At 38.4% G+C, this 21,402-nt stretch overlaps 1 protein-coding gene across 5 annotated transcripts in view; it reads left to right on the top strand.

Annotated features, from left to right (window-relative positions):
- Window positions 1–12,636, top strand: part of SEMA5A (semaphorin 5A) — a 372,788-nt gene extending 360,152 nt beyond the window's left edge. For all 5 annotated transcript variants that reach the window (XM_058824781.1, XM_058824771.1, XM_058824791.1 and 2 more), the window contains 4 exons: window positions 1,682–1,837; window positions 3,872–3,919; window positions 6,164–6,375; window positions 7,727–12,636. In XM_058824781.1, coding sequence (XP_058680764.1) covers window positions 1,682–1,837; window positions 3,872–3,919; window positions 6,164–6,375; window positions 7,727–7,846 — 536 coding nt within the window. In that variant the 3' untranslated portion in view covers window positions 7,847–12,636. The remainder of the gene's footprint in view (window positions 1–1,681; window positions 1,838–3,871; window positions 3,920–6,163; window positions 6,376–7,726) is intronic.
- Window positions 12,637–21,402: the final 8,766 nt, after the last annotated feature.

Here is a 21,402-nt window from a genome sequence, read left to right on the forward strand (position 1 = left end):
CTTTATTGTTACTAAATATTTAGGGTAAAGATCCATATACTTATTTTACTTAAATCTAGCAGCTGGCACTGGAGGTGATAACAGCAGCCCCTGGATGTGCCACACTAAGCAGGAAAGCAGGAAGAAGCCAGTCCATTTGCTTGACTCCCACCTCAGCTCCTCTACCCCCCTGAATTAGGATTGAACTACATTTTGGCATCTGCCTCTGTGCTCCTGGTACCCACTCTGCAAATGAGCCCCTCCCAGAACCTTTCACAGGAAACAGAAAAGCCAAAGGACAGAGCTGAGTATTTCTGCTGCTCACAATAACAAGATCTTACAAGCTGATTGTATCAAGATATTTGTCCTGTTGTTCAAAGAAGGCCTCATCAAGACAGTTACTAATGGTTCATTAACTATCAATATCCTAGTTCCTACCTGACCTGCTAGGTAAATCTATTTAATAAACAACAGCTATTGCTTGACATTTTTCAAGACTGCAGTCTCAAGTATTTCTGCTGCAGTCTGTTATATTTTAGATGACTGAGAGTTTTAACTTATTTCCTGTGTGAACAAGGGGAAAGTAATAAGTAAATGTGATCCTTGTATTCTGGAATTATACAAGATATTGGAAGGGGCCCCAAAGACTGTAAAACTTCCTTGGCTTTCCACCTGATTAACAGTGTAGAAAAGCTTCACTAATTCACTAATTGTAATGTTTTTTCAATCTAACTTGAATCAAAATAAGAAAATACACAGTTTTTCATTTAAGCCAAAATGAGATTTTTTAAATTTGCTTCATATTGGCATAAAATCACTTAAAATTTTGAAGTAGAAACAAGTTTGGTTTGGAATAGTAGGACTCTATTTATTCTATGTCAAAACCATAAAGCCTATCTCTGTGGGAAGGCTGACAGAAGAAAGGAAGTTTACCTGAGCTCTGTCTTTCTTACATTTGCCAAACTCAGAACAGTCCTATGAAGGCAAGGCTTGGCCTTGGGTTGTAAGAATGCTGAGTGCAGTAAACTCACACCACCTCATGGGAATGAGATCAATTCACTTCATTTAAGGAAAGTATCTGAGATCACACAGGCATGAAATAAAAATATCTTAATCAAAGCTACATGAGGAGAGGAAGAAATATAGAAAATAAATAGAAGGTGACAAACTGAATGGGGAAAAGAAGATGAGAATCTACAGCCAAGAAATGAACCTGAAATAGGAAAAGCTAAAAAAGAAAACTTTAATAAAATCTTAAAGATGCTTCTGTTTTGGGGTTAAATACACATCCTGTTTCAGAATGGAATACTCTTATAGTTCTAATTGCTACTGGTCAGGTACATAAAAAAATGCAGTGCATTTGTTCACCTTAATGACCTAGACTGGAATTAATTCCACAGCTATCACTCTTCAGTCACCCCCACAGAATCCTCCAGCTTCTCACTTCCACACACAAAGGCCATGGCAGATGCCAAAACCATGAGATGTCTGTGGCAAATTTACCATCACACCCACATTTCAGAGACTTCTACCAAAGCCAAACTGCCTTTGTTTTATCAGAATGAAGGAGCTGCTAGATGGTGGTGGCTGGGGAGGAAGCTTTCTGTCCTAACTCAGAAATACAACTATTTCTCTCTGGCTCAGGGCACTTGAACTCCTTAATCCCAGTGTCTGCATGTGTGTCCCTCTCTGCCTGTTGCAGACAGCTGGTCCGAGTGGTCCGAGTGGTCTGACTGCGACTCGTCTGGCCTCCAGACTCGCGCTCGGCAGTGCATCCTCGTGTTCCCTGTGGGCAGCCAGTGCACGGGCAACACCACGGAGAGCCGAGCCTGCGGGGTGGACTCCAACTTCATACCAGGTGAGACCACATCAGCCAGCTCCTTGGAGGATTAGGGAAATCTCTCAAGGTTTCAGGAGCGAGGCATAGCACTGTTCCAGACTGCACTGTGCAGATCCGTGAGCTGAAGCAGAGCTTGCCTTTAGTTAGCACAAGGATGTTGGTCTACTGTGTAGAGACCATGTATCTTGGTGTCTACATAAAAATCTGTCCCATGGCACCCAGCGTCACTGCCTTCGTTAGTCACTGTCGCAGCATTCTGCAGGTCTGTCCCATTCTACTTCATAGCAGAGGATGAGTACACACAGCAAGCAGAAATAGTTTGCTTTTTATTTTAAGTGGTTTTGGGACTAGGATTATTAAAGAAACATTGCTGTGGGTTTTGTGGATTGCATGTACAAAATGGGTGCTGTGGTTGTAAGTCTGGAAATCATTTCAGACAGTCCCTTACCTGGATAACTGCTCAGAAAGGTAAATACTATTAGCTTTGGCTCCAGTCTTATCTCCCATGACTGCTAAGTACCTAATGAATAGTCACATTATGTATTATTCTATAGTATTAGTTGAAACTCATGACTGTACTTTTGTTTTTAAATCGCAGGAGTCATTTAAATCCACACAACAGTATGGATGGCCACAATGCACTGCTGTTAACAGTTGACTTTCTCCCTATGTACATTAAAAATAGCTAGGGTTCTTTTCACAGACAGAAAAATTTACATTTTAATGTATCATTTGAAATGTATCTGTGTTTATTCAGTGCTGCATCCTTTTCTTTGAGTGACTGTGCAGTAAACTATAGTGCAATGTAACAAAGACATCAGCAAAGTTAAACTCTGTTTTTATGGATGGTGCATAATGCTTTAACTCCCAAATTGTATTTTCCTCTAAAACCAATGTGAAAAATGTCAGTATGAAAGCAAAAATGCCCACATTGTATTTTCCCTTTTCTAAGACTTTTGAAGCTCTATTAATATCCTCATTCTGTGAATCTGCAGCTTAATCCAATATCAGCTCTACATCTTGTTTTGGAAGGAAGGCATTTTCTGAAACAGAATCTGAAACAAGGCACCATTTCTCTTGCCCTTCTGGTTTGCTGCCCCTCCTCACATTACCAGTAACACAGCAGATAAGGTCATGCCATTACTCCCACCTTAGTGAATCAAGCTTGCTTTCTCCGGCTCACTTGGCTCACTTTTTTCATCCAGGTCTTCTAACTGAGAGGTTTCCTCCCTAGCTCTTGGCTGAAAAGACCAATCCCTGCAGAAGTGGCAACCTTCCTCTGTTGTAAGAACTGGGCACATAGCACTAGCCCATTTCTGTATCTTTTACTTCACTTCATTTTTTTCTTGGAAAGACACTATCAAAAAACTTAAAATTCTCCTTTTTTGAAATCTGGTGTCAGCTACCTCACTTGTATACAAATTATCCTTGACCCTTTCAGAGAGGTTCAAAAGACTGATTTGTAAGGCAGAACTTCCCTTCATGGAAACCATGGTCTGGAATTAAGGAGAGGAAAAGCTTGTTTGCCTTCAGATTTTATCCTGTATTTTCAAAGTAAAAATGGTAAGGATACAGGCTGGAATTGCATTTAATTAGTTTACTATTGAGACCTACAAAATTAGCAGTTGTCTTTTTTGAAGATGTATAAATTCCCACTTTTCACATTAGTGCTAGAAGTGACTTCTGGAAGTAATGAGCACATTTGAAGGTAAGGTAATTAAACTGTAGTTAATTTTACTTCAGTAAATCAACTCTTTCTCCACAAGCCTGAACTCCACAAGAATGTTTCCATGTACATTTCATCCTTTTTATTCCAGGGATGTTTTGAGCAAGAATTAAAAATAAGTTGTTGCTTTTGCTTGGGAAACTAAGGAGCCTGAAGATGTCATAGGTCCTTTCTATTAATTCTAACACATAGTAAAAATATTTTTTACCTTTAATTGAAGTGAATGTAATAGAACGAATTTTTAAATTCTTTCTGTGTTAATCTAACTAGAAGTTCTCTGTAATATTTTTTTCTCCTTGGCCTAAGTGGTTTATTTGTTTTTCTAGAAATATCTGTGGCACGATCCAGCAGCATAGAAGAGAAACGATGTGGCGGTAAGCTTTGCAGCTCAAGATGTCTGTTAAATGCTGAAATGTTGAGTCTCCATTTTTTGATTTTGTTTCACCTTTTGCACTCTCTTATTAGTAATATTCTACCTTCTAAATGCTGCATTCTCATTATTTACACTTGTACAGAAAAAAATAGTTACTTGTACAGAAAAATGTAGTTACTACAGGATTTCTCATTAAATATCCATCTGTCATTGGTGACCTTTGAGAGTAGAACATGCATTATTGGATGTTTTTATTTTCTTCTTTGCCAGTGTAGCAGTCACCCTTGTACTCAAAAGGAAATATCTATAATAATCTAGTTATCAGAAGGTTGAAATGTGTAAATTTGTTGCTCCGCCTTTTTCAGGATAACAAGTGCACAAACCTCTTTTAGACTCCAAAAAAACCAACAGAAAAACAGCCTGCTAACAAATTTAATAGCCCAGACTCTATCTGGGACTCATTTTCAGCTTCATTTTCAGAGACAAAACTGAAAAGTAAATAAAAGGTTCCATTCTAGAGAGTCGTTATGCTAGAAAAATAGATCTCGAAAGGAAAAACTTTTAAAACCACAAAACAATAAGAAGAAGAAGAAGAAAGAAGAAGGAAAATGAACTCTTTTTTCTTAGCTATCACGCTTAGTCTGTGGCATCATGGTAATAGCTCTGGCCAGTCCTAGTATTCTTCCATGCACAGATAAGCTGCATTTTTAACCTAATAAAGGACAATGAAAAAGCAAAGGTTATGAAAGGGTACTTGTAGATATGGTAACTTGTTACAGGAGCCAAGATAATATAATTTGATTTTTTTTGCTAATTAGCAGTTGTACTCTGAAAACATTTTGCCAAGTTCTACAGCACTGGGAAGCCCTCATAAAGGTGTAGAAGGATATTTTACTGATAGATTGATATATTGACACAGTCAACTGAGTAACCTAAATATTAGTTTGTGTTTCTAGGTACCCAGTAGGCATGTAAAGGTTTTGTAAACCTTAGATTTTACAAAAAATGAGACCCGTGTGCTGGCCCATTTTTCTGTATCACAGTGAAAAATATCTAAGAGATGTTTTAAAGACTAGCACCAGTAAATCAGTTTTAAATTCTTAATTTGTACATTTAGGCAACAACAAACAAATTTTCAGTCATGCTAAGATGAAATTTCCAATATGAGCTTCTCAGTGGTATTTCTCCCCTAAAGTAAATGAAAAAGCACAGCTCCTGTTCAAAATAACAATGGAAAGCAGTCCAGTTTGTTTATTTTGAGCTAATCCTTCTGGTTCCATATCTGATCTAGTTTCTCTGTTCAGTAACATCAGGGGATGATTGTGCTTTAAGTTCCCTCCTACAGTTTCATGCAGCAATGGGCTTCCTCTCAGTTTTAATCCTTGCGTGGTGGAGAGGGTTTCCCATGGTCTGATGCCATTGTGCCTGTGAAGAACAGAGCAGACAGGAGTGTGCTGGGCTCTGAGGTGTTGACTTTGCACTCTCTGGCTGCCCTGCTTAAAGGTGTATTGAGATTCAAGGAGTCTATCTCTCGCCACTTCCCATTTCCCCCTAGAGTGCTACCATTTCTTCTTTACTCCCTCTTAAATAAAGTTCCAAGAGCTGGAGAAGGAAACAAACTGGCCAAGATACAAAAGGAATGATAACCAGCAAGAATTAAAGCAGAGATGGAAAAAACATCTGCTGCTGCTTCTGGGATATGCATCCAGTAAAAGGGATATGGAAAACATTTATGGAACGCAGGAATGGAGTTCAGTGATATCAGGATTTTTTCAGTTCTGCCACGAGTCACTGTGTATAAGAGAAAAAACTGTAATAACAGCAGAGGAAGTGATACTGTAGTTCACTGAAAGAAAAAAACTATTTATGTATACTATATACATAATTTACACATAACAAGGCTCTGTTACACAGTCTGAAAAAAAACCCTGATGAACTATTCAAACATATGGAATGCAATTAATTTTTCTTTTATTTGTGTACTGAACTTATTTAAGCATCTTTCAATGATCTCTACTTTAAGAGATGTATGGGTATCTAAGATTCTTATAATGGTCCCTTCAGGGAGGTAAAATGAATTTGTTACTGTAGGAATAAACTATCACAATTGAGATGTTTCAGGGAAACACATGAAAATTCCCTTATCCTTATTTGAATCAAACACTTGTCTACATTTTTCCCCGAGCTGAAGCTTTTACTGCTGCTGCCTCAAAATTAAGACTGCCTTCTTCTCTCCGCTCCGCAGAGTTCAACATGTTCCACATGATCGCAGTAGGATTGAGCAGCTCAATCCTCGGGTGCCTTCTCACCCTGCTTGTTTACACCTACTGCCAGCGGTACCAGCAGCAGTCCCACGACGCCACCGTCATCCACCCGGTGTCACCCGCTCCGCTCAACACCAGCATCACCAACCACATCAACAAACTGGACAAATACGACTCTGTGGAGGCCATCAAGGTGAGCAGAGAGCTGGGAGCTACTCAGTGCACCTAGACGACATTTCTCCTTGCTGCTTTTCCACAGTGGCATTTCAGCTCAGCTTGTGCTGATTGTTAATGACAAAAGCAGATTTCACTTGAGGTATTGTAATTGCAGATCCTTTCACTTGTCAATCCCTGTTAGCCAGGAAGTTGGATTTTGCATCTGTGTATAATTTATACAGCAGGTTTTGCTGGGAAAAAAGCAAATCACTCAAGTTGTTTTGTAGGGTTTTTTTCCTAATTGTGTTCCCTAGTGGCTTGTTCAAGAAGTAAATAGAGCCATTTCCCATGGCATCCACTGAAGAAATTCCTTTGGCTCTGATGATCCAGTTTCAAGGGCACTGTTCATCTTCCTGCACTATGTCTCTGTATGGGAGATGTACCTGGTGAATATATTCTGGGTCAGACCCCCAGCTACTGTTTATAGCCAAACTACTCTGTGAAAAAGCAGTACAGGTGGACTGAGAGTCTATAATGATATCCATACTATTTCATCATTATTCCCAAATTGCTCTTCTCTTTTTGTGACCTTTTAAAATAACTCTGCTTTTCAGATCCATTAAATTAAGGACGGATGTGCATTTTGAAAATACCTAGTTCAGTATCTGCAGATTACAAAGTTTATTCATGCATCTGCAAAGCTTTTTTGCAAATGAGGATTTTTCTTAAATCCTACTTGGATAATCCAGTTCTTAATTTCTGCATTTTTCTTTCTAATTAAAGTCATTTTAATGAAAATTATTAAAAACAGCAAGAAAAGTCTGGATCTTCTAGTCAGCAGTGGAATATGAACTTAATTTAAAGCTTTTTGATATTCCACATCATCTCTCTAGATAGCTACAGAAACAAAAAAAGCCATTCCTTTGAAAATTAGTATTCTAAATACCCATATTACTTTTTTAAAAAACAGGTTTTATGCTTTAAGGCCTTCAGACATTTCTGACACTTGAAAATCAGGGAATTAAGACAGTAAAGAGAAAATAATACTTATTCAGTAAAAAGATAGTGACTCATCCTAATAGGAAGGACTGCATATATATGATTAAAGATATTCACAGAATCATAAAATTAGTTCTGTAATATTATAGGGGAAAATGTCTGGCTTTATGAAGTAGAATTACTTTCTGTAGGAATGTTATTACATAAGAAGATACTTCTTGCAAATCCAAGTTTCTGTAGATATACAGGTATTTCTCAATGCATTTCTGACTGGCTTACTATACACAGGTATGTGCCACAAAAACTGCCTTGATGAAAGAGCACTTAGCGGTTATCTTTCCTGTGTCCTTTTCATTTTCTGATTTCTTTTTTTCTCTTTTTCTTCTCAGGCATTCAACAAAAACAACCTGATTCTAGAGGAGAGAAACAAATACTTCAATCCACATCTTACTGCAAAGACTTATTCTAATACCTATTTTACAGATTTCAATAATTATGATGAATACTAATGGGCTTGTGTATTTTCTGGCCTCCTGTAACTCCCCAGTCCCAAGGCCTGTGCTACTCAAGTGCTCATGTGATTGAGGCTTCAGAGATGAAGTTCAGAGACATTTCAAGCACGATCCAAGCCATCAAATCCCATTGCTGCCAAAAGCCCAAGCCGCCTGTTTGTGACATGATGTTTTCTTTGCAGAATGCAAGGTTGGCCTTCAGTGTCAGGGGCAGCTGTAGCCTCACAGTGTTGCTGGACCACTCATGAGGCTTGCATTGCTTCGCTCAGTTTCATAAATTTCCACTCATATTTCTCTAACAAGTGACTAAGTCATTCCGGAGTCTTAAAAAGAAATTATAATGTTACCCCTTAAATCTGGGCCAGGAGTGCAAATCTAATTTTCTTTCTAGGCATTGTCTTTTATTTCCTTGGGGTTTAAAAAGGGAGCTTTGCTGTTAGCCCTCTGTGCAGTCTCCTGAAGCTCACACTGCCAAAAAGAGCTCACAAGGTGCTGGGGATGACAAGAAGAAATGTGGTGGTTTAGTGATCCTCTGCATCAGCTCTGGGCTCTGTAGGCTGATCTTCCTGGTCTGTAAATCACTCAGGCTGCTGTTCAGCTGCTCAGAGTGCAGAGAGGTACTAAGGCTGTACCGAGGGACACAATCTTGTAATTAACCCGACACCTCCGGGGTCAGTGCTTTGCAGCTGCAAGCCGAGCCCAGTCACACAACGCCTTCACCTTGCTCAGTTTAATTTTTGCGAGGGTGCAGAAGGGGCATGTCCCAAGGGAGCCCGAGGGAGGAGGGCAGGTGGGAGAGGCACACTGGGAGGTTTTTCTCTGTGTCTTTAACGAGCCGGCCTTGCTGCAGCATGTGGATCTGTTGTGGCATTCCACGGGCTTCCTCTCCCTGGTGCGTGCCCATGGGACACCCTTGTCTCTGATGGCTGTGGCCACCAGGCTGGCCACGGGGCAGTACAACTGCACTGTGTATTGTGTGCCATCTCTAGCTCTTGGGGGCGTGTAGGCATAATCATAGGTCTGCTTTTTTCTTTCCAGCTTTTACTTTATATGCACGTATCCAACAAACAAAGCTGGCTCAGAGAATATAAATACATTTGCAAGGGGCTGTCTCATCTTGCTGCCATGTCTGACCTGCATCAGTCAGCCCCTAGAGGAACATTCTTATGGTGTTTCAAGTGATGATCTTGTTCGATTTCATTGATGTACATATTTAAGTTTTAAGTTATCAGTTTTAATTCCTTTTGTAGTGGTAGATGAGAAAACACAAAGTTTTGTACCATTTTTCTTTGTCTTGTCTCTTTTCACCCACATTCATGACATTTTTATTTTTGTATCTGAAATTTTATATGTATAACTAAAAAGAAAATTGCAGGGATTTGAGTCAGATTTTACAGAGTTTATAGTAGCAAGGAAGCATTTGCTATTCTCAGAAGCTAGTGAGAAGAAATTAAGTGAATATTAAGGATTAAAGGACTGGGCTTTCATTTTTTTGCTAAAAGCAAAGACCATCGTGCTAGAATACTAGGGAGGTATGCAAGGAGAAGCAGAGTGGAAATGCTACCATTCTGTTTAGAGCCCTTGCTAGTTAGGTTATGGTATGATAGACAAATAGAGAAAAACATGTATATATTATAATGATTCGCCACTATATATGAAAAAAAAAATAAAAATACCAATAAACACTTCCCTAGCAATGGTAAATACTGTATCTACTCATGGCAGTGAACTGTACTTTGGAATGGGGATAGATCTGAATGTAGCACTATGCTTCCAATCTGTTCTACAGAAAAATGAAAAAATTCAAAATGGTCTTTAAAATGCTATGCAGTAAAATGAACACACATTTACCATCTATGAAAGTAATTAAGATCAGCCACCTATTTTTTTTTCCAGCTGAATAGTTCTCCCTGTTACTAACTCAGCTAAATGAAAGCACCTCGCCTTCACACCACCTCATCTCCAGAAAGTATAATAATGCTGGGTCTCTATAATTTGTGATTTTTTACTGTACATTAGATTTGGTTTTCCAGGAATAAATTGATTGCTGTGAGTAAGAGAAAATTTTCTTTGCAAGAAATAGAGGGAAGAAAAACTCTCCAAGTCATAACCAATATGGTATTTGAATTACTGTGTTCATGCTAAAAGATAAATTTTATATTTAAATAAGATAAAATAAAACCTATATTGTTGCTACTGTCAAGAAAAAGCAGCACATGTACATACACACATATGAGCAACATTGTTCCTTTCTGCCCCTGTATTAAGAGCACATTAGTCTAACTTCTGGATTTTATATTTAGACTATTAGTTTTGAGACCAATACCTTTAAAAGATTTGAACTATGTATTTTTATTTTACCTTTTTTAATTAAAATTACTGAAATTATCTTCTTTTTCCGAACTCCTGAGTAGTTTGAGGCGTGCCTAACTTTATAGAGATCTATTTTTCATTCTTTTTGTGGATAAATACATATGTTAGATATGTGTTATATAGGTGTCAATAATACCCTTGGTTAAGTCTGCATGATCATAGATAGAAGTCCATTTAGCAGATGCTCAGTCTGCTCACACTTCCCTCTCCTAAAGGGGTATTTCAGGTGTTCCAGATCTTTGAGCAGCTCCTATGCCAACATGTCAGGAAAGTAATTATTTTTCTTCATGATTTAGCTTCCTAAATTTAGTTGTTCTATATCACAAATAGAAATATATTCAAAATTCTATCTGAAGCAGCAGGGTAAACGTGGAAACTTCACAGCACTTAAATGAGAAAAACTAGATGGCAAGATCTCCTTGTCAAGCTAGGTTGTGAGACAACAAGTTTTAAAGCCTTTAGATATTTGTGTCTTAGGTAATTTTAAAGGACCCCAAATGCACTGCCTTTATCAGTTTTTTCACCTTCTGAATTCTGTGTTTAGTACAGCTTTTTCTAGTACATGGAGCAAAGCAAAGTGCAGTCTCCATTAATTTTCAACTGACTTTATTTAGCATTTTTTCTAAAATAGGCTACAAAGCTGAAAAAGCAGATTTCATAGAATTGTTTAGGTTGGAAGATGTCCAAGATCAAGTCCAACAATTAACCTAGCACTGCCAAGTCCCCTATTAAAAGATGTCTATTTCTTCTTGAAAGCTCTTATTTTTCTGTCAAAAAAAAAAACTAGTGGGCATTTCGTGCAAACCTTGTTTAAGCCAATAGAGCTCTCAAATTTTCTCAAGGATAAAATATGGTTCTGAAATCATTGGTTTTTTTCCTTTGAAAGTGAAAATCTAGTCTCTTGCTCATCAAATGCCATGCTTAAGTATCTTCCATCTGTTTACTTGGATAAAGTGATCTATTTTGGATAAATAATTATATTACCTCTGAAGCCATTAGTTACTATTACTAACCATGCTTACACTGATTGCATAAATTTAAAAATGCTTCTCTGTCTGAATGCAAACAGTTTGGCAGATAAATGAGAATTCTCAAAGTTGTTTCCATGTAGCCCTGCTGCATGGAGGGAGAAGGAAGCAAGGCTGCCAGTCCCATCCTGCACAGTACAGACACTCATTGGCCAACTCAAAGTACTGCTATGCCTGAGTACACATTTTGTGCTTATTTTTTATTTTTCTGAATCATAGCATATGTTCCTCAGTTGTTTAGAAAACTGACTCCCATGCTTGCAGATATATCTTGGATGTTGATTTGAGTTTGATGATCTTTATGGCCTTTTTAAGTTACTCTATGTAGAAGCTCTTCCAGCTGTTTGCAGTCACCTGATGTTGAAGCAGTGTGGTTTGGCTAAAACTAATCAAGAGATTTTTTACTAGGATTAGAAATTTTATGAGAGAGGGGAAGAAAGAATGGGGCTTAAATGGCTTTGATTTCCAGGCTATTAAGCAGTACTGATTAAAGTCTCACATTGGTGTGGGGTACTGTGCATTTAGTTAGCTCTACCTGAGATCCACGCCAGACTCTGGGAAAATACCAGTCCAGCATACAAATCAGGAGCTACTGAAGCACTTATGTTAGTGAAGAAATTTCTCAGAGCATCAGACCATATGGCTGTTCAAACCAGAAAAGAATGTAAGAGGTCCCAGATGTAAGTAAAATGTTAATAGGATTAAATGCTTCAGTATTTTTTTGTTCATAATTATAGAATAAATATATTCACTTCTTTAAATGTGGGACCAGTTTTAATAAAATCGGCGCAACATGAGCACATTCCTAATGCTGACTGTATGCATAATGGCTTTGCTGTATGAGATCAATTCTGTAAACAGTTTGGTCCAAGCTTATCTTGCTCTGCTTGAAGCCTCTGGCCAATTTTAACTGTAGCTGCCACCAGCATTGTCTGTGTCTCATCTAGGAAAACATACTTAGATGGGCAGAGTACATCCTGATGAGGGCTTGTGTCTCTCCACCAACACTGCAGTGAGCCTAGAGAGAGATGCTTCTAATTTGCAGTGTAATTTCCATGCCTAGGTTGGCATAAGCTAGGCTCTTGGATATAATTTTACTCATCACATAAGTAACCACACCAAGATCAATGGTATATATGTAACAAGTTACTTATTTTAATGTGTTTACAGAATTGAGCCCAAAATGTATTGCTTCTGCGCAAATCCATGCACAGTACAAGATGACTTCAATAGTAAAAAAAACCAGATCCATTTAAAATTGTTCACAAGCAAATCTGCATCTTGATATCAGGGAATAATATGTGTTCATTGTGTGGGGTATTTGAATTCATTCCTTTCTTTGCTAAATAAATGAATGATAAAACAAGATACTGCTTGACTTCATTTAAAAGCCATTCTTCCAAATAAAGAAGGATTGTGGGATCTGTGGACATTTTCCCTTTTTTCTATCTACTCTTCTCCACAGAAATGAACCCGTTTGTGGCTGAAATAGCCTTTAGCTGGACTGTTCTGTGTCACTAAATGAATGCTTTGCATTGTGTTGCCATGCGACAACATTCTCTAACTGGGATGGTACAAAGAGGGAAGTACGCAAACCTGGGAGGTTTGGCAACAATTTCAGCCCCAGCAGAAGCAAGGATAGGCAGAAGTGAAACCAAAAACATAGAAGAATGTGACTGGAGGCTTGGCAAAACTTGTCAATAAACTCAAAGGAACACAGGGGCTTTTTGGAAACTGCAAAGGGTGAGGCTATCCAGACTGTAAGCTCCCGGGTAATCAAGCCAACTAGTAGCTCAAGAAAAGGCAGTCTGATTGCAACAGGTATTTGTGCAAAGTTGCCTGTTGACAATGGTGGCACGGGTAACACTGTCAACATCAGGTTAACCAGAGGGGGTAGAAATACTCTCACAAGCAGGGAGCACTGCTATACAGGTGGCATTTTGGCAATACTAAATATCCTTCTTGTTGGCAGGAAGGATAAGGCAAGAGGAGCAGGTCTGTAGAGCTTGTGTTGAACTTGTGGATTTTGGACTAGCTCCAGGCTAGTCTCACAGGCTGTGCACCCACAGCCAGCTAGAGTGTCTACCCCTTTAGTTTCCCCCATTTATTAAAGAAAGGAAAATGCACCACAGAGATGGCATGCTCTTAGACTTCTTGGTGCAAGTTCAAGCACAGTGAGATGTGTACTGGGAACTGATAAACCTTTTGTTTCCTGTTGGCTTTTTGGATCCAGGTTGGATACTTTATCACATACTTTTCCCCTTGCCTTCTCTGCTTCTGGGAAATTGATCTCAGCTTCTACCTTGCTGAGTATTTATCAATTTGAAGAAGAGATTTTATGCCAGTATTAAGTTTTGCTAAAAATTTTTACAGAAAAACTGACATCAAGCACTGTGTGAAAACTGCTATGGTGAAAACAAGTCTGTCTGTCTGCAATTGGTTTTAAACTGAAGGTAATATAGCAATTCCTCAACTGAAATGATCATCTGAGCAGAGATGGTAATTTTCAAAAAAAGATTCAGTGTAACTTTCAGCATTCAATAATCCAGTCCTAGAGGCTGAGAATGCAGAAGGAAGGTGTTATTTTCACTTGGGGTTTGTTATTTTTTTCCCAAGTAGTCATCCACAAACCTCATGCAACAGTAGACTTGGATTTGAAAAAATCATGAACATACTTAACAATAACAAAGTAGTTTTGTTCACCACAATATAAGAAAGATATTAAACTACTAGAGAGCATCCAAAGGAGGGCAACAAAGATGGTGAAGGGCTTTGAGGGGAAGTTGAATGAGGTGTGGCTGAGGGCACTTTGTCTGTTCAGTGTGGAGGAGGCTGAGGAGAGACCTCATTGCAGTCACAACGCCCTCATGAGGGGAAGAGGAGGGGCAGACGCTGATCTCTTCCCTGTGGTAACCAGGATCCAAGAACAGGTCTGAAGTTGTGTCAAGGGAGGTTTAGGCTGGATAGCAGGAAAAAGTTTTTCACCCAGAGGTTGAGCACTGGAAAAGATTTCCTAGGGAAGTGGTCATATAGAGTTGAAGAAGCTTTTGGACAACACTCGCAGGGATATGGTGTGACTCCTGGGGTGTCCTGCACAGGGCCAGGATTTAGACTTTGAGAATCCTTATGAAGCCCTTCAATCTCAGCTTAGTCTGTGTTTCTGTGTGATTGTGTAATATATTCCAAGATTCAGCAACTATATTTCCTAATGGAAATACAATTTTGAATTAATTCTAACTGTTGAATGAATTCTCACTTTTGAATGAATTCTCACTTTTGTTAACTACAGCAGTAGACATTGATTGAAAGTGAAAGAAATGTAAAATTTCAAATAGATAGGAAATTTAAAGTCCCCAATTTTTAAATAAAACTTTGATGATAGGAAAGCTGCAGAAGAAATTGCTTTTATATTCTTTTGCTCAAAAGTGCTTTCTTTTGTCATGGCCCTATGAAATAATCTGTACAATGGAAAAATTGTTTATAATAGTGATGCATCTAAGATAAAATAATTGATATAGAGCTTGGAGATTTTTAGCAATAGTAAACATTTTGGTTTGGTATCATGACAATGCCATTGCTTATTGCAATAATGGGAGTAAATGATCCATATACAAATCTTTATAGGGAATCATTTTTCCTTTCCATTAACTTCTTCAAAAACAGCTTTGTTAGCAAAACTTTTCATGAGAGCTGCCAAAGATACTCACGTTTAAGAGGAATCATTGTTGTGGTGGCTCAAGCATAGAAACACAGGTGCAGGGATCTAAGCCAGTTAAAACTGCAGCCTTGTTCCATTGGTGTTGAGCTCTGTTTGGATTTACACCTATTCAGACAGCTTAACAAATTTTTCCCAGCTTGTCAAATTTATCAGCCTGTTCACTGACTTATTTAGTTATCCACATGTAATGTAAGATAATGCTTTACTGATCATCTGGGACACAAAATAAAAGCTCAGATGATGGGTGGTGACTGTTTTTCCATCTTACATCCCATCACATATTATCCTCTCCAGTGATGATTTTAGATATTTTAAATAATTTAATTTGATGAATTATCATTTATCAAATTGGATTGTAAGTTGGAAAGAATAGACAGTATATCAACTTTTTGTGATATACTTCATTACTCAGCTTTATATTATTTGACTGCCTTTTTTTTTCTTGATTTAATGTCTTTTTTCAGACTTTGGTAATAAGGCTTTTTCTGCCCCATTCAGATATTTAATGTCAGCATGACCTGAACTTTATCTCTTTGTGCTCATCTAACAGTTTTCTCCAAATCAGAGCACTTGAAATGTGTACTCAATTCTCAGTCACACATCTGTGGTCTTCTCAGCCGTTCTTTTTGTTTGTCTTGCTTTTGTGCAAGTGGAAGCAGCACTAGCCTGGAAGGGAACACCAAGTTCTGCAGTGATAAATTTTGAGTCTGTTCAGAAGAAAAGAAAAATAAACTTCTTTAATGTTTTATATTCCCTTTGAAGCTTCCTTCATGATATTATTCAGGTGCCATAGTGTACAAGTATATTTGTCTCCCAGAGCTCTTCAAGACAATGGTTAACAGTAAATGCCATGTTTATGGGATTTCTTATCCCATGAAATGTGTTCGATACTAAAACACACATAAAACTTGCCATCAACCCATACCACAGACATGGGTAGAAATGTTTTCAAATCTCATTATTTGACCCCAAATATGGATTTCCTGGAAATATTCATAATTTCTCAAGAACATCCTTAGGTAATTTTTTTGAATCCTTGTCCATTACTTGTCCATGCCCACAATAAGCCTACCTTTGCCTATGTTTTCCCATGAAATCTGCGTTAGGATTTCTCCTAAAGTACAGAATAGAGTAGAAGATACTTTCTAGTAGTAAAATGTTGCTCTTCAGCACCGTGCTGAAGAAGGGCACAGGTTGAAGAGGGAATTCTACTATTCCTATCATTGGCACTTATGTAAAACATGAAACTAAAGGAAATTTAGCAGTTTGGCTTGCTGGAAGTGGCTTTGGATGATCAATTCCTTACTTGAATTACAGCAATTAAGGTACCATAATTAAGAGCTGTCATGCAAGGCAACACCAGAAGTGTCTTCAAGCCTCTTTCCTGGGAATAAATGGGTGCATCTATGTCTGTACTTTCCTGGTTATGGAATCAAATATTTCTTTTTTTTTTTTTTTTTTTTTTTTTTTTTTTTTTTTTTTTTTTTTTTTTTTCCTCACAGGAACTGTCCAAGTTGTAATGGAGATTACTTTCTGCATAGCAACCCTCCTCTCCACCATAACTAAAAAAGCTGGTTTCTGGTCAAAAAGCTGGTTTCTGGTTATGAATTTTAAATCTGATACCTGTGTACTCTCTGGTCATCTGTGACTGGGTTGCTTCAGACTCCACCTGACAAGACATCTCAGTTCCTCAATAAAAATTTTATTACAGAAGGCTCACATGTGCTTAGGGACAGAAAACATTATCAGACTGTTGGTAGTTTTTCAGATTAAGGTGAACATTTTTCCAAGAAAAAACACAGTAGGTAAGTAAGCACAGTCCTCCATGTTAGCAATCATTTATGACAGGCAAATATGTGAATCAGATCTCAAAATCTTACCCAGCCTTTACAATTAAAATTCATAGGAGAGCTTGATAAAACAAAATAAGAAAGCAGCGAACCTCTAAATCTTCAGTAAACACATAGAAATTTCAGGAAAGGAAAGTTCATCCACCATATCTCTTCAGCAAAGGCACTTAATCTAGAGTTCAATATCTATTCAAAATCTGCATTCCATTTTTAAATGCTCACAAACACAAAGTAAATAACTGAGCAATCAAAAAGTGTCCTTAGAGGAGCTGCACTCTTGTGCTTTTTCAAGAACTCTGTGATGACATCAGCCAGTTATCAACCTGGAAAATTTACAGATAATAGTATTTAAATATTACATGGCTGTTTTAACCAACACCAGGAGCCTTCCTTAAAGCTTTCTCAGAAAAGCAGGAAGGCTTGTGCTGCTGAGCAGGTCAGGATTTGATTTGTTTCATTTGCACATTTTCTTACACCAATAACAGCTGGAATTCAAGGCTGTTGTTTTTTACATAACTCGCGTGTGTGTCTGTGAAAAGTCCCCGCTGAAAAGACAGATTGCTGTACCACTGCCTTATGGCTTCCTACCTGCTGTTTGTAGCCTGGTTTTAAACAAAACATGTATATTCTTGTGTTTCTTGGCTCACATGCTCTCTCTCCTGTGCACATGTGCACAAGCACATACCTATCCATCACAACAAACAGAGACTGGGACAAGGATGAAGTCACTGTCAGACCACAGTTTTAGATTTTTGAGCGTGTCATGATATTTTTATCATCCTGTTCCCTGTGTTCATGTTTCTTACTGATGCTTGAGAGCTCTCACACCAACTGAGACCTGGTACATAAACACAAAACAGCAAATCAGGTTTCTGTGTGGGAGTTCTTAATGTGAGTTACCTCAGTATTTGAGCAGTAGTTGCTGGCAGCCTGTGGCTTAAATAATGTATTATTATCTATGAAGAAAAGCATCTAGAGGGTTACTGGACAGTCAATACAAATTCAGTTTAATATCCTCTTGATTTCCCTGTTAATGTAAACAATACGAGGGTTGCAGGGGCCAAATAATGAACATTAGCAGGGGTACCACTGCCTTGCTAGCAAGCTGGTCTGCAATTCCTGCTCCAAAACATTGTTCTATCAAGTCCCAGTGAGGGTCAAAAAGGGATGCTAATAAAAACCAAAGCATGATGCGCACAAAGTATGCCCACTCACAGGTGGGTTCTTTTCCTAAGAACCTCAAGTCTCTGCTGGGCATGGAATCTAAATAAAACTAGAGTTTCATGTGGAAAAAAACCCATGCTGACCAGCAGTAATAAAGCACCTCTAGGCCATGAGACTTACAAGTTTGTGTCTAATGAAATGGGCCCAATGTAGTGAACTCAGAGCTATCATTAAAGGATGGGCAATTGGCAGCAGTGAAGCATCACGGGTTCCCTCTAATAGCAGACTCAGAAATGTGTATCAGAAATGGCAACTGCACCTGGAGGTTCTGTTTATTAGAGCCCTGTGTCCAGATGGTAGGCATCAGTCTGCTTTGTCTGCATGATTATAAACTCCTGTTTTCTTCTCTGCAACAAATAACATTTCTACAAGAATACTAGCTACTTTTGACAGTGAGTAATTTAAATTGACTTCAGCAGTAACCCCATACCCAGCCTATAATGACCTTTTCTTCACCAAAGCCTAGATTACTAAAAAATAAAGACGAGTATTATTTCACAGTCTGGCTTCTATCCACCCTACAAGTGTTAAAGTTAAAATGTTCCTTTTCAGTATTTTTGTAGTGCTATCTGCTTCAGCCGAATCAACAAATAAAATAGATGATTGCCAAGAATTTTTATCTTTGTGAAGGCATGTGAAATGGCATTTATCTTACCTAACTCTGAGCAAGTGTTAAATTTTGAAAGCCTGTTTAAAGACAATAAATGTAGTTGCAAAACTACTTCAGTCCAAGAAGACTGAAGCAGAGTTTAAAATATTGATGGTAAATATGATTAGAAGTCCTAGGATGAGAATTAGAAAAAAACAAATAAAACAATGTGTAATGTCTATGAAGGTCAAAAGGAAACATGCCATGTAATAGGCAGGAATACTTGTGGCTCTTTTTTAACAGTGCCAGTAGGTGAGATGGGTAAGTGACCTTTTACCCTTTTATAGTTAGAAGGGTTGAAATTATTTATAAGTCTGAATCTCACCCAGATCATGAACCAAGTCTACAAATTGTTGTGAGGGATAATTTTTGTTCCAGAGAAGCTGTAGGCAGCTGGCAAGAGAAGAAACTCTTCCTTCACAAGAATAGATTAAAGTGGCACCTTGGTTTTGCAACAAACACTGCAGTACTTTGTGGGGCATATTTACCCATGTATGGGGGATGCCCTTACAGCACTTCAACTCTTTTCAGCAGCCAGATGCCCACCTGTTCTGACTGGATAACTGAGGCTTCCAGCTGCTGAGGGCAGCAGCTGAATAAGGTCTGACAAGTGGGATGAGCTGATCCCAGAACTTTCTTTCTGTAACTTGTCTTTGCTGGGTTCTGCTGGTTGCCAACACCAAGGCACCAGTGGATGTATTCACCGGCCCAACCACACCTGATCCTCCCTCCTGTTGGCATGCAGCACCTGGGAACATCACAACATCTCCCCTCCCAGTTGTCTGAGCATCAGTAGCCAGGATGAACAAGAGATGGTGCAATCCCTTTTTATTGGTGGGGGCACACTGGCATGGCAAGATTAAGGAGCAGTTTTATCAAAGCACAGGTGTGCTGAATGGCTCTCATTGAAGGGAGAGAGAGCACTAAACCTGTAAATTCTCTGAGATAGAAAACTTGTCTTGTGGCAAAGACAGGCATCAAACCATAGCCTCCAACCTAGAGATTTATTCAGAGAAGATAATGTCTTATCTCACAGAGACAGTTTCAAGTTAAAAATGACACAAGGGTCCACATCTCACCTATACCATCCCTAGAAAACTGTGGGGTCTCATTTTTGCCTGTAGGGTCTATTATCAAGAAAAGATCTGATACAGGTCCAAGCAAACTCTGAAATTTGGATGAAAGCATATCACATTTCAGTGTTCTCTAATTTTTTGCCATGCTGTAGCTCATCAACAATTTTGGCAAAACCCACAGATTTTTCAAGCCTTTTTTCCATAATGTAGTGCAGAAATATGCATTGGCATTATCCACTTCAGCAGTAAGAAATGTGAGAATACTTGAGCAAATATAAGAGTCCATCATCTCCCTCAAGATTTTATGAATTTACCTGCGAGGCTGAGATGCTATAAATCTGCACATAATTAGGAAAATTCTAACGTAATCTGAACTCTGCTGTGATCCTTGAGAAAGGAATAACTATTAACCTGTAGGGAACTTGGAGAAGTTTAGTGTGCTGTTATTCCCCCCCCCCCCCCCCCACATTCCATGTGCTATCGCTTAGCAATTTCACTGCAAAGATAAAACAATACCACTGGAATGAAACACATTAACATTGCCTAATTGGTAGGTCACTAGAAAAGAATTTTCCTCTGGATAGAGAGAGTTTTTTTAATAGGGTTCCACAGAAACCTATTTCCACCCCCATGCTGTTTTGTGCTTTTTGTATTAGTCAGGCAGGATGAAAAAATCCAGTATTTCTGTGTCCAGATTGTGGACACAGAAATACAGAAATAATAACTAAAGACAAGGAAAAGCTGCAAAATCAGAACATCATGCAAACAAACAGACCATTCAAACTGTTTGCAGAGTCTTGTGTAATATTTCTTGGACCCATGCTTTCCTGCCTGAGGGTAGAGCTTGATTACTGCACTAGCTGTGAAGCTGGATGTCCTTGGAAAGCTAAGGCCAGTTACCATTCTCCTTCTCACATCCAGGGACCACCTGTTGTCTGTGGAGTGGCTGTGTGTCCCACAGAAGGGGATAATCAGGATCAAATAAGAGAATGGGGAATAAGGAGGAAATTAGTATTTTTTTATTAGGGTTATTCATGGCTTCAATAGAGCAGAGGCATCTAGAAGTAGATAGACAATGTTTCTCTGATGTTTTATTTATGCTGTCCCTTGCAATTACCCTGTTCCAGGCTGAATGGATGGATCATTTATTCCATAAAGTGTATTGTAACCTTGGAGTTCTTTATAAACTCTGCTTGTGTTCCTCTTGAGTCTTCTTTCTTTCTTTTTTCTTTTTTTCTTTGTGATAGCAATTACATAACTCACAGATTAATGTGGTTTGTTAGGCAGATAACATTGGATGTTTAAAAATTAAGCTGAGGCATCATTCAGATTTCCAGTGGGCAGCCCATTTTGAGAGCTCACCAAGGAGTGATGCTGCCACATAAAATGTAGTCACTAAAAGAATGTAATTTTAACTTCAATTTTAGCTTTATTTAATGGATGCTTTCTAATGGCGTAGACTGTGTCCTTAATTTGCCTCTCTGTAATGTGGGATCCTTAAATAAGGAATTCAGAGGCAAGAATTTTAATTTTTTTTCCCCAGAAGCATTCTTTATTATGGACGCAATCAGCATTAAAAGCAAGACCGTAAAACACAGCAATTTTTTTTGGATATCTGTAGTGGCAAGATGTCAG

Source organism: Ammospiza caudacuta, chromosome 1 (assembly GCF_027887145.1).
Source record: "Ammospiza caudacuta isolate bAmmCau1 chromosome 1, bAmmCau1.pri, whole genome shotgun sequence".
NCBI classification, from domain to species: Eukaryota; Metazoa; Chordata; class Aves; order Passeriformes; family Passerellidae; genus Ammospiza; species Ammospiza caudacuta.